Source organism: Rhinoraja longicauda, chromosome 8 (assembly GCF_053455715.1).
Source record: "Rhinoraja longicauda isolate Sanriku21f chromosome 8, sRhiLon1.1, whole genome shotgun sequence".
Classification (NCBI taxonomy): domain Eukaryota; kingdom Metazoa; phylum Chordata; class Chondrichthyes; order Rajiformes; family Arhynchobatidae; genus Rhinoraja; species Rhinoraja longicauda.
This window is the reverse complement of record NC_135960.1, coordinates 5,970,951-5,983,897: the sequence shown is the minus strand read 5'-3', so window position 1 is coordinate 5,983,897 and position 12,947 is coordinate 5,970,951. Positions and strand designations below refer to the sequence as shown.

Sequence of the window (12,947 nt, the reverse complement as noted above, 5' to 3'; positions counted from 1 at the left end):
TGTCGAGCAAAAGATACAAAAACCTTGAAAATTGTGCACGAGAGACTCAGAAACCTCTTCCCCTCTAGTTATCAGCGGGACTGTCGTATGTTGAAAGACTGGAGCGGCTGGGCTTGTATACACTGGAATTTAGAAGGATGAGATGGGATCTTATCGAAACATATAAGATTATTAAGGGGTTGGACATGTTAGAGGCAGGAAACATGTTCCCAATGTTGGGGGAGTCCAGAACAAGGGGCCACAGTTTAAGAATAAGGGGTAGGCTATTTAGAACGGAGATGAGGAAAAACGTTTTCAGTCAGAGAGTTGTAAATCTGTGGAATTCTCTGCCTCAGAAGGCAATGGAGGCCAGTTCTCTGAATGCATTCAAGAGAGAGCTAGATAGAGCTCTTAAGGATAGCGGAGTCAGGGGAGAAAGCAGGATTATGTGTAGTATTATTTGATTTGATTCGATAGTGTAAGCTACCTCGGTACTAATTTAGAGGTTACTTTGGAGATACAGCATAGAAACAGGCCCTTCATCCCATCGAGTTTGTGCTGTACACTAGTTCTATCCTACACAATAGGGACGATCTTATAGGGGTGTATAAAATCATGAGAGGAATAGATCGGTTAGACGCACAGAGTCTCTTGCCCAGAGTAGGTGAATCAAGAAACAGAGGGCAAAGGTTTAAGGGGGGGGGGGAAGATTTAATAGAAACCTGAGGGGTAGGTTTTTCACACAAAGAGGGGTGGGTGTGTGGAAAGAGCTGCCAAAGGAGGTAGGGAAAAAAACCTGCAGATGCTGGTTTAAATCGAAGGTGGACACAAAATGCTGGAGTAACTCAGCGGGTCAGGCAGCATCTCTGGAGAGAAGGAATGGGTGACGTTTCGGGTCGAGACTCTTCTTCAGTCTTTTGTGCCTGTCAAAGGAGGTAGTTGTGGCTGGGACAATCGTAAAGTTGAAGAAACATTTGGACAGGTACATGGATAGGACAGGTTTAGTGGGATATGGGCAGCAGGGCCGTCTTAACGCATGGGCCTGATGGGCACTTGCCCGGGGGCCCACGAGCATAGGGGCCCCCCTGCTGATCTGTGTATGTTAAGTGACTTGCAATAAATAAATACAACTTTAAAAATCTAAGTTCAATAAGTGCTTTTTTCGCAACATTTTCGGTCCCTAAGTGCTTCTCACAGCGATCTGTAAGTGCTTTTCGCAACAATGTAGCACCCTAAGTCCATCGCTAAGTGCTTTTCGATAAGTGCTTTTCGCCGGCACGACAGGGGGGGGCTGGTAGGGAAAGGGGGGGTGGGGGAGAGTAACGGTGCGGGCCCCAGTACACTGCTTTGCCCGGGGGCCTATAATGCTGTAAAAACGGCCCTGATGGGCAGGTGTGACTCGTGTAGCAGGTGGGACATGTCGGCCGGTGTAGGCAAGTAGGGCCGAAGGGCCTGTTTCCACGCTGTATCACTCCATGACTCTAAGCTCTACTTGCGATCGCCCAGTCTGCCTGGAGGTGCTGAGAGAGGCAAAGGGGGTCCCATTTTCAGAGCTAAATATCCTGTCAGCAACATTCCTCCTCTCCCTTGGCCCAAATTCTGTGTGTGTTTGGTTCAGCCTCCAGTGAGACACTGTGTCGGAACTCTGCCTAGTGGCTCTGCTATTGAGTGTAGACGTTGGGAAGGTCATGTTGCAGTTGTACAAGACGTTGGTGAGACTGCATTTGAAGTATTGTGTTTGGTTCTGGGCACCATGTTATACCGTGTAGGAATTAAACGTTGTTGCTCTAACTTCGACGTAACGCAGAACTAATATTTTTGGCGTCTGGGTAAGGTGTCACTTTAAGTGTTATGGGGTGAAGAGGTCAGGCAACAGCCAGACAGAGCTGACAGGCAATGGGTCCGTGCCTGAGAACAAACTATCAGCGTTGTGTGTCTCACACCGTGTAGATTATTAACGGCCGCAGAAACAAAGCAATCAGCTCCCCCACACACCCCCCCCATCTCCTCCCCCCCCCCCTCCGTCCTCCCCTACCAGAGACCCAGCCATCACCCTTCACTCCCCCCTCCTCCCACCTCCCCCACCACAGCCTCGCCGATCACCCTCCTCTCCCCTCCCCACCCCACCCTTACTGCGCGGTGGCGCAGCGATAGAGTTGCCGCCTCACAGCGCCAGAGACCCGGGTTCGATCCTGACCACCGGTGCCGTCCGCAGGGAGTTTGCACGTTCTCCCCGTGACCTGCGTGGGTTTTCTCCAGGTCATTCCGGTTTCTTCCCACATTGCAAAGACTTGCCTTCGGTAAATTGCATCTAGTGTGTGGGATTGAACTAGTAGCAGTCTTATTAAAAGCTTTTTATTCACAAAATGCTGGAGTAACTCAGCAGGTCAGGCAGCATCTCAGGAGAGAAGGAATGGGTGACGTTTCGGGTCGAGACCCTTCTTCAGACTGAAGAAGGGCCTCGACCCGAAACGTCACCCATTCCTTCTCTCCGGAGATGCTGCCTGACCTGCTGAGTTACTCCAGCATTTTGTGAATAAATACCTTCGATTTGTACCAGCATCTGCAGTTATCTTCTTATATTTATTAAAAGCTTTTCCCCTCTCACCTTCAACATATGTCCCCTGGTTCTTGATTACCCTACTCTGGGTAAAATAATCTGTGCATTCACCCGATTTATTCCCCTGGTGATTATGTACACCTCTATAAGATCGCCCCTCATCCTCCTGCGCTCCATGGAATAGAGTCCTAGCCTGCTCAACCTCTCCCTGTAACTCAGGCCCTCGAGTCCTGGTAAGGTTGTAAGGCAAAAATGAATGGAGCAAGAGGAAGGGAGGGAAGTTATTCGGATTTTACTGGACTTTATTTTGCAATAAACATTTTTCACGTTATCCCTTTCATCCTGTATCTATCTGTACACTGTGGGCGGCTAGATTGTAATCATGGATTGCCTTTCCGCTGGCTGGGTAGCTCGCAAGTAAAAGCTTTTCACTGTACCTCGGTACACGTGACAATAAACTGAACTGATCTAAACTCAACTCAAGTTGAGTCAATAGTCAATAGTCAATAGTGGTTTATTTGTCACATACACATAGTGAAATGAAACCCGCAGTTGAAACATTAAGACCAATAAGAAAATGGGGGGGGGGGGGGCTGAGAATGGGGAATGGGACAACAGGGGTCGTGCGGAGGGGACTTGGTGGTGGGGGAAAGAGGGGTACTGGGAAAAGGGGAGGTCCATATCCCTCTCCTCCCCTCCTCCCCTCCCCCCTCCCCCCCACTCTCTCCCCCCCCCTCCCTCCCTCCCCCTCCACAAATACCACCCCATCTCTCATCACCCTCCCCCCCTCCCTCCCCCCCTCCATCCTCAACACCTCCCTCCACCACTCCCTCCCCCTCGATCCCTCCACACCTCCCTCCCCCAAACCTCCCTCTCCCTCCCTCCCCCCTTCACTCCCTCCCCCCTCCCAGTTACAATGGAAACCCTAAGAGGACGGGCCAAAGGGGAGAGTGTGGGGAGAGTAAGAGTGGGGCTGGGGGAGGAGAGAATGGGGGGTGTGGGGACGGGCCCAACGGGCCCGCTTTGCTAGTAATCAATAAAAATGCAATAACACATACAATCATACACTAACACCAAACAAAAGAAACATCCATCACAGTGAGTCTCCTCCAGTCCCTTCTCACTGTGATGGAAGGCCAAAATGTCTTTTCTCTTCCCTGCCGTCTTCTCCCGAGGTCAGGCTGTTGAACTTGCCACGTCGGGGCGGTTTAGTTTAGAGATACAGTGGTGCAGCGGTAGAGTTGCTGCCTTACAGCGAAAGCAGCGCCGGAGACCCGGGTTCGATCCCGACTGCGGGCGCTGTACTGTACGGAGTTTGTACGTTCTCCCCGTGACCTGCGTGGGTTTTCTCCGAGATCTCCGGTTTCCTCCTGCACTCCAAGGACGTGCGGGTTTGTAGGTGAATTGGCTCGGTAAATGTAAAAATTGTCCCTAGTGGGTTAAGGATAGCGTTAATGTGCGGGGATCGCTGGTCGGCGCGGACCCGGTGGGCCGAAAGGGCCTGTTTCCGCGCTGTATCTCTAAACTAAACTTAAGTAAACTGAACTAATCTAAACTCAACTCCACTGAAAAAGGGACTGGACCCTATTCCTTTTCTCCAGAGATGCCTGCTGCGTTACTCCAGCTTTATCTTCAACTCAATTCTACTCAACTAAACTAAACTAAACCATACTAAATTAAACTGACCTACTAAACCCAACTCAACTCACCACCCCTCCCAGCCCCACCTTTGTGTCTTGATCGGAGCTGTGGGTGGGGGGTGGGGGGGGGAGGGGGTGGGTGAGGGGGAGGGGGAGGGGGGAGGGGGGGTGAGGGTGTTAGAGGGTGGGGGCCGAGGCGCAGACAGAATGAATAGCGATGCCGCGATCCCTCGGCATTCCGAGGCCTGACTGCCGTTGTCAGGGGCGACCGGAGACAAAACCCAAGGGGCCTTTTGTGTTTGGCGCTTGAATAGCCAGGCTGCCCATTCACGGTGAAGGTGCAGGCGGGTTGTGGAGGCCAGGCCTATCCCCCCCCAACACCACCCCCAACACCCCCCCCCCACACCCCCCCCCCCCCACCCCCCCACCTCCCCACCCTCTCACCGCCTGCCTCCCCGTACCCGCCCAAGTATCTTTTTTTTTAAAGTTTCGTTTAGAGATACAGCGCGGAAACAGGCCCTTTCGGCCCACCGGGCCCGCGCCGACCAGCGATCCCCGCACACTAACACTATCCTAGACCCACTAGGGACAATTTTTTTGGACACATTTCCCAAGCCAATTAACCTACAAACCCGCACGTCTTTGGAGTGCGGGAGGAAACCGAAGATCTCGGAGAAAACCCACGCGGGTCACGGGGAGAACGTACAAACTCCGTGCAGACGGCACCCGTAGTCGGGATCGAACCCGGATCTCCGGCGCTGCATTCGCTGTGAGGCAGCAACTCTACCGCTGCGCCCAAATCTCGTTATATCTTGTTATTTACCTGTATTAACTACCACCTCCGGCAGCTCATTCCACTGCCCTCTGAGTGGAGAAGATGCCTGGCAGGTTTGTATCACACCTTTCCTATCTCTCCGTAAACCCCTCGTCCTTGATTCTTGACCCCCCCCTACAGTCTGGGTGAAGGACACTTTGCGTGCACCCTGTCAATTCCCCTCATGATTTTATACACCTCGATACGATGAATCAATCTCCTCATCTCAATCGCTTCTTCTCTCACGGTGGCGTAGCGGTAGAGTCGCTGCCTCGAGGCGCCGGAGACCCGGGTTCGATCCTGACCTCGGGCGCTGTCCGTACGGAGTTGGCACGTTCTCCCTGTGACCAGGTGGTTTTTTGCCGGCCACCCCGGTTTCCTCCCACACTCCAAAAACGTGCGTCTTTGTGGGCCAATTGGCTTCGGTAAAATTGTCCCTAGTGTGTCGGATGCAAAACTGGAATAACGTAGAACTAGTGTAAACGGATCATCGTTGGTTGGCGTGGACATGGTGGGGTGAAGGCATTGTTTCCACGTTATAGTTCTAAACTAAATTGATATCTCTCCACTTCTCCCCCTCCCCCTCTCCCTCTCCCTCCCCCTCTCCCTCTCCCCCCCTCCTCCCTCTCCCCCCCTCCTCCCTCTCCCCCTCCCCCTCCCTCTCCCCCTCTCTCTCTCCCCCTCTCTCTCCCCCTCTCTCTCCCCCTCTCTCTCCCCCTCTCCCTCTCTCCCCCTCCCCTCTCCCTCCTTCTCTCCCCCCCTCTCTCTCCCCCTCTCTCTCCCCCCCTCTCTCCCCCCCCCCCTCTTCCCATCTCATTCTCTCTCTATCTCTCCTGCTGTAAAATTCCTCCCTTCCTTCTCCCTTCCATCCTCCCCCTCTCCTTATCCAAGACAGATTTCTTACAACAGCCCCGGGGTGTCTGCATGATGGAGGTCATTTGAAGCAGGTCACCTTTAACGTGTCCCTTCTTGTTTCCTAGGCGATGGAATGGGATCCAGAAGAAGACACCAAGAAGGCCTGTCAGAGCAAAGGGAAGACCGAGGTAAATATTTTAACTATTCTCACCACAAGGCTGCTGTTTAACCAGCACAATCACGTGTCTCTCTTTTTCTCTCTTGGGTGGCACGGCAGCGCAGCGGTAGAGTTGCCACCTTACAGCGAATGCTCTTAAGGATAGCGGAGTCAGGGGGTATGGGGAGAAGGCAGGAACGGGGTACTGATTGAGAATGATCAGCCATGATCACATTGAATGGCGGTGCTGGCTCGAAGGGCCGAATGGCCTCCTCCTGCACCTATTGTCTATTGTCTCCCCGTTCCTGCCTTCTCCCCATACCCCCTGATTCCGCTATCCTGAAGAGCTCTATCCAGCTCTCTCTTGAATGCATTCAGAGAATTGGCCTCCACTGCCCTCTGAGGCAGAGAATTCCACAGATTCACAACTCTCTGACTGAAAAGGTTTTTCTTCATCTCCGTTCTAAATGGCCTACCCCTTATTCTTAAACTGTGGCCCCTGGTTCTGGACTCCCCCAACATTGGGAACATGTTTCCTGCCTCTAACGTGTCCAACCCCTTAATAACCTTATATGTTTCGATAAGATCCCCTCTCATCCTTCTAAAGAGAAGGAATAGGTCTCAACCCAATCTTTTGGGTTGAGACCCTTCTTCAGACCCTCTGTGAGTCCACCTATTAGCTGACAGGCTTTGTCCTGCCTCTCCTCTCTTCCATCTCTCCTTCCCCCCCCCCACCCATCCCCACAATCAGTCTGAAGAAGGGATCCGCCCCGAAATAATAATAATAATAATAATAATAATAATAATAATAATAATAATAATAATAATAATAATAATAATAATAATAATAATAATAATAATAATAATAATAATAATGATAATAATGATAATAATGATAATAATAATAATAATAATAATAATAATAATAATAATAATTTTAATAATATTAATAATAATAATAATAATAATAATAATAATAATGCTAATAATAATAATAATAATAATAATAATAATAATAATAATAATAATAATAATAATAATAATAATAATAATAATAATAATAATAATGATAATGATAATAATAATAATAATAATAATGATAATAATAATAATAATAATAATAATAATAATAATAATAATAATAATAATAATAATAATAATAATAATAATAATAATGATAATGATAATAATAATAATAATAATAATAATAATAATAATAATAATAATATATTCCTTTATTTGTCTCACACGGGGAAATTTGCAGTATTACGGCAGCAAAGTGGATAGCAAGAGACATTCATTATAAATAAAAATAAAGTTAAGGATAATTGTCATCATTTACTGTGTTTTTCCTTTGCTGTTACTGTTGACTGGTCTGTTGACTGGTCTGCTGGGAGCAGTGCTGGTTGTGCAGTCTCACAGCAGCGGGAAGGAAGGACCTCCGATATCTCTCCTTCACAACACTTGTGGTGAAGGAGTCTGTTGGGTGAAGGAGAAATGTCACCTCTCCATGTTCTCCCGAGATGCTGCCTGACCCGCTGAGTAACTCCATCACTTTGTGTCTTCTCTCATTCCATTATAGTTCTTTAATATATAGACATAAAAAACTGCTTTTTTTTCACGAGCAATAACTCTACTACACAACCAAAAGTCTGTTGCCTCCTTTTGCTCTGGTATTTTTGTTTTCATTCTTGACAAGTTTAAACTGTTAATGTTTCATTCTTAATGTTTTATGTTTTATTCTTGATTGTTTACCCTATGTCGCGTTGTTACTTGCGAGTGGGGTACCAAGGCAAATTCCTTGTATATATATATATATATACTTGGCTAATAAAATGCATTCAATTCCATTCAATTCAATATTTTTTGCACGACTTTTTCGAATATAAAATTTTGGAGGTTATGTTACAGTTGGACAGGACATTGGCGAGGCCACATTTTGAGTCATTGTGTTCAGGTTCGGTCGCCATTGTCATAGAAACGATGTTGTTGTTAAGCTGGAAAGGGTGCAGGGAAGATTTACGAGGATGTTGCCAGGACTTGAGGTCCTTGGGCTATAGGGAGAGGTTGAGCAGGCTGGGACTCTATTCCTTGGAGCGCAGGAGACTGAGGGGAGACCTTATACAGGTGTACAACATCATGAGAGGATTAAACAGGGTAAATGCAGAATCTTTTACCCAGAATAGGTTGAATCGAGGACCAGAGGACATATGTTTACGGTGAGGGAAGAAAGATTTAATAGGATCATGAGGGGCAACATTTTCACGTAAAGGGTGGTAGGCATATGGAACGAGCTGCCAGAGGAGGTAGTTGAGGCAGGTACAATAACGACATTTAAAAGATATTTGCTCAGGTACATGGATAGGACAGGTTTGGAGGTATATGGGCCAAACGCAAGCAGGTGGGATTAGTGTAGATGGGGCATGGTGGTCGGCGTGGGCAAGTTGGGACGGAGGTCCTGTTTCTATGGTGACTCTATGATCCTACTTCAGCTTGCAGTACAATCTTACACCATTTTGCGGTTTGGCAAACATAGAACAGTACAGCACAGGAACAGGCCCTTCGGCCCACAACGTCTGTGCTGAACATGGTGCCAGGCTAAACTAATCACCTCTGCCTGCACGTGATCCATACATACTTCTCCATTCTGTGCACATCCATGTCATAAGGAATAGGAGTAGAATTAGGCCATTCGGCCCATCATGTCTACTCCGCCATTCAATCATGGCTGATCTATCTCTCCATCCTAACCCCATTCTCCTGCCTTCTCCACATAACTCCTGACACCCATATCAATCAAGAATCTATCTAGCTCAGCCTTATCTGTGCCCAACTGGAAGCCTCTTAAAGGCCGCTGACTGTTTTATATATTGATGCACTTATAATTTCTGTAGCTAAACTGTTTAAAATAGACAATAGACAATAGAGAATAGGTGGAGGAGTAGGCCATTCGGCCCTTCGAGCCAGCACCGCCATTCAATGTGATCATGGCTGATCATTCTCAATCAGTACCCCGTTCCTGCCTTGTCCCCATACCCCCTGACTCCTCTATCCTTAAGAGCTCTATCCAGCTCTCTCTTGAATGCATTCAGAGAATTGGCCTCCACTGCCTTCTGAGGCAGAGAATTCACAGATTCACAACTCTCTGACTGAAAAAGTTTTTCCTCATCTCAGTTCTAAATGGCCTAACGCTTATTCTTAAACTGTGGCCCCTTGTTCTGGACTCCCCCAACATTGGGAACATGTTTCCTGCCTCTAACGTGTCCAGCCCCTTAATAATCTTATACGTTTCGATAAGATCCCCTCTCATCCTTCTAAATTCCAGTGTATACAAGCCTAGCCGCTCCAGTCTTTCAACATATAACGTTTAGTGCAAGGGAATAACGTTTAGTGCAATAAACTCCAATTAAAGATAATCCAAAGCATTTTGGTACCATTGCAGACACCTGTTTTTAAGGAAATTCCAGAGTGAATTAAATCTTTGAATCCGTTTTAGTTTAGTTTAGTTTAGTTTAGAGACACAGCGTGGAAACAGGCCCTTTTGCACACCGGTTCCGGGCCGGCCAGTGATCCCCGCACATTAACACTATCCTACCACACTCGGTACAATTTTTACAGTTATCAAGTCAATTTACCAACATACCTCTCTCATCCTTCTAAATTCCAGTGTTTACACTGTGAGTTTCGCATGTACAAGGAATTTCATAGCAACTCTAGTGTATATGACAATAAACTAATCTGAACCTATGTATTTTCTTGCACCCTGTTCCAGGAGGAATGTCAGAATTATATTCGAGTACTACTGATTAATGGAAAGAAATTATTCGCTTGTGGAACCAATGCCTTTTCTCCAACCTGCACAAACCGACAGGTAAAAGCTTCTCGCCCATCTCTCTCAGTCCATGACCGCCCCACATTGGAGTTTACATGTTCGTACGATCATAAGTTCATGATGATCGGAGCAGAATTAGGCCATTCGGCCCATCAGGTCTACTCTGCCATTGGCTGACCTATCTCTCCCTCCGAAACCCCATTCCCCTGCCTTCTCCCCATAACCCCTGACACCCGCACTAATCAAGAATCTATCAATCTCCCCCTTAAAAATATCCACTGACTTTGCCTTCCACGGTCTTCTGTGGCAAAGAATTCCACAGATTCACCACTAAAAAAATTCCTCCTCATCTACTTCCTCAAGGAACGCCCTTCAATTCTGAGGCTGCGAGCTCTGGTCCTAGACTCTCCCACTAGTGGAAACATCCTCTCCACATCCACTCTATCCATGCCTTTCACTATTCGCTTTGGCAAGGGAGGACATGTTCACTCTTCTCCCTGTGGCCTTGCAGGGTTCCTGTTAAGCTTGATACAGACCCTTCGGCCCATCTCTCCCAGGCTGACCAATCAAAATATAACGTTATCACACCACAACATTAAGTACGATGTCCAAATAAAGATTCCTGTGATGATACCAGTGATTGATTGAGGCCAGCACACTGTGGTGGTGCAGTTTTTTCTTAGAGATACAGCGAGGAAACAGGCCCTTCGGCCCCAGGTCCCCGCCGACCAGCGATCCCCGCGCACGAACACTCACCTACACCCACTGGGGACAATTTCTACATTTACCAAGCCAATTAACCTACAAACCTGCACGTCTTTGGAGTGTCGGAGGAAACCGAAGATCTCGGAGAAAACCCAACGCTGGTCACGGGGAGAACGTACAAGCCCCGTACAGACGGCGCCCGTAGTCGGGATCGAAGCCGGTCCTCCGGCGCTGCATTCGCTGTAAGGCAGCAACTCTACCTCTGTTGTAGAGACCCGTGTTCGATCCTGACTACGGGTGCCGTCTGCACGGAGTTTGCACGTTCTCCTCGTGACCGCGTGGGTTTTTTCCAAGTGCTCTGGTTTCGTCCCAAGGCGTTCCTCCCAAACTCCAAAGGCGTACAGCTATGCAAGTTAATCAGCTATTGTAAATTGTAAATTGTGTACAGGGTGATCGCTGGTCGGCGTGGACTCGACGGGTCAAAGGCCATGTTTCCACTCTGTATCTCCAAAGTCTAAACATTTTGCAAGGGACTTTGCTGGCTTTACCCCGCACTAAATTTTATTCCCTCATAATGTATCTATTCACTGTAAATGGGTCGATTGTAATCGCGTATTGTCTTTCTGCTGACGGGTTAGCACGCGACAAAAAGCTTTTCACCGTACCAATCAAAACTGAAACTGAAACTGAAAAAGCGGAGGGGGGAAATGTAAAATGAAAGATGTCTTCTGCAACGGGTGTAATGGTCTGTTTGTTTTTTTTAATTTCCTGCTGTAGCTAGGAAACCTGAGCATAATCTTCGACAAGTTTAACGGCGTGGCGAGATGCCCCTACGACCCCAAACACAATTCCACGGCGGTGATCACCTCACGGGGCGAGCTGTACGCGGCCACGGTCATAGACTTCTCAGGTCGAGACCCTGCCATCTACCGCAGTCTGGGCAACGGGCCTCCACTCCGAACTGCACAGTACAACTCAAAATGGCTGAATGGTAACCGGCAAACTCCAGTCTGAGTCTCTTCGTGTGTGCGTCACTCATTTTAGACTTTCGAGGTTAGGCTTTGGAGTTCATTGTCAAACTGCAGGACATCTTGGACAATACAGCTAGGGTTGCCAACTTTCTCACTCCCAAATAAGGGACAAAAGGTGACGTCACCGCCCCGCGCCCCACGTGACCTCACCCAGCCAGCGGCCACGTGCTCCCGCTCCACCAATGGCGGCCGCCTGGGCCGGAAGGCGGGTTGCTACGCAACCTCCGTTAGGTGGCGCCCGGGCCTCCTGGCCTACACTGTTCGGGCCTACAGTGGTCCCCGGGCCTACAGTGTCCTGGCCTACGGTGTCCTAGCCTTCAGTGTCCGGGCCTACAGTGTCCGGGCCTACAGTGTCCGGGCCTACAATGCCCCCCCGGGCCTAATAAGGGACAAGGGCGGTCCCGTAAGGGACAAACCAATTTAGCCCAATATACGGGATGTCCCGGCTAATACGGGACAGTTGGAAATCCTGAAAATACTGCTCACCCCCTCCATGGCACACTACTTGATTACTTCTTCTCACTTCTTGTCCTTAATACGTGGTCAGGATCGAACACGGGCCTCTAGTGCTGAGAGGCAGCAACTCTACCGAGGATTTCGAGGCTCTTCCAATAGCAAAAATCTTCCCCACACCATCACATCCAGGCTGGGACAACACCTCTGCTTCTCACTTGCCTCTCCCTCACCCTTCAGTTTAGACAATAGGTGTAGGAGTAGGCCATTCGGCCCTTCGAGCCAGCACTGCCATTCAATGTGATCATGGCTGATCATTCTCAATCAGTACCCCGTTCCTGCCTTCTCCCCGTACCCCCCTGACTCCGCTATCCTTAAAAGCTCTATCTCACTCTTCCTTAAATATATTCAGAGAATTGGCCTCCACTGCCTTCTGAGGCAGACAATTCCAATTAGGTCACCATTTTATTGGAAAGATGTCGTCAAGCTTGAAATGTCTACCAGGATGTTGTCAGGACTCGAGGGTCAGAGCTACAGGGAGAGGTTGAGTAGGGTGGGACTCCTATTCCTTGGAGCGCAGGAGGATGAGGGGTGATCTTATAGAGGTGTGCAAAATCACGAGAGGAATAGATCGGGTAAGACGTACAGAGTCTCTTGCCCTGAGTAGGGGAATCAGGAAGCAGAGGACATCGGTTTAAGGTGAGGGGGGAAAGATTTAATGGGAACCTGAGGACGTTACCTTTTTTTTCCCCAAGGGTTAGCATGGTCTCAGTGGGCTGAAGGGCCTGTTTATATACTGTATTTTTGCCTCGATGTCTCAATGTCTCTCTGTCTCTCTGCTCCTATGCCTCTATGCCTCTCCACCGATCAGCCAAAACATTATGACCTGATGAACCAAAACATTATGACCACCTACCTAAT

The 12,947-nt window shown here is 48.4% G+C and overlaps 1 protein-coding gene across 4 annotated transcripts in view; it reads left to right on the top strand.

The window, feature by feature from the left end:
* sema5ba (sema domain, seven thrombospondin repeats (type 1 and type 1-like), transmembrane domain (TM) and short cytoplasmic domain, (semaphorin) 5Ba) overlaps nucleotides 1–12,947 on the top strand; it is a 183,945-nt gene that overhangs the window by 60,654 nt on the left and 110,344 nt on the right. For all 4 annotated transcript variants that reach the window (XM_078403301.1, XM_078403300.1, XM_078403299.1 and 1 more), the window contains exons 5-7: nucleotides 5,974–6,036; nucleotides 9,778–9,876; nucleotides 11,320–11,533. In XM_078403301.1, coding sequence (XP_078259427.1) covers nucleotides 5,974–6,036; nucleotides 9,778–9,876; nucleotides 11,320–11,533 — 376 coding nt within the window. The remainder of the gene's footprint in view (nucleotides 1–5,973; nucleotides 6,037–9,777; nucleotides 9,877–11,319; nucleotides 11,534–12,947) is intronic.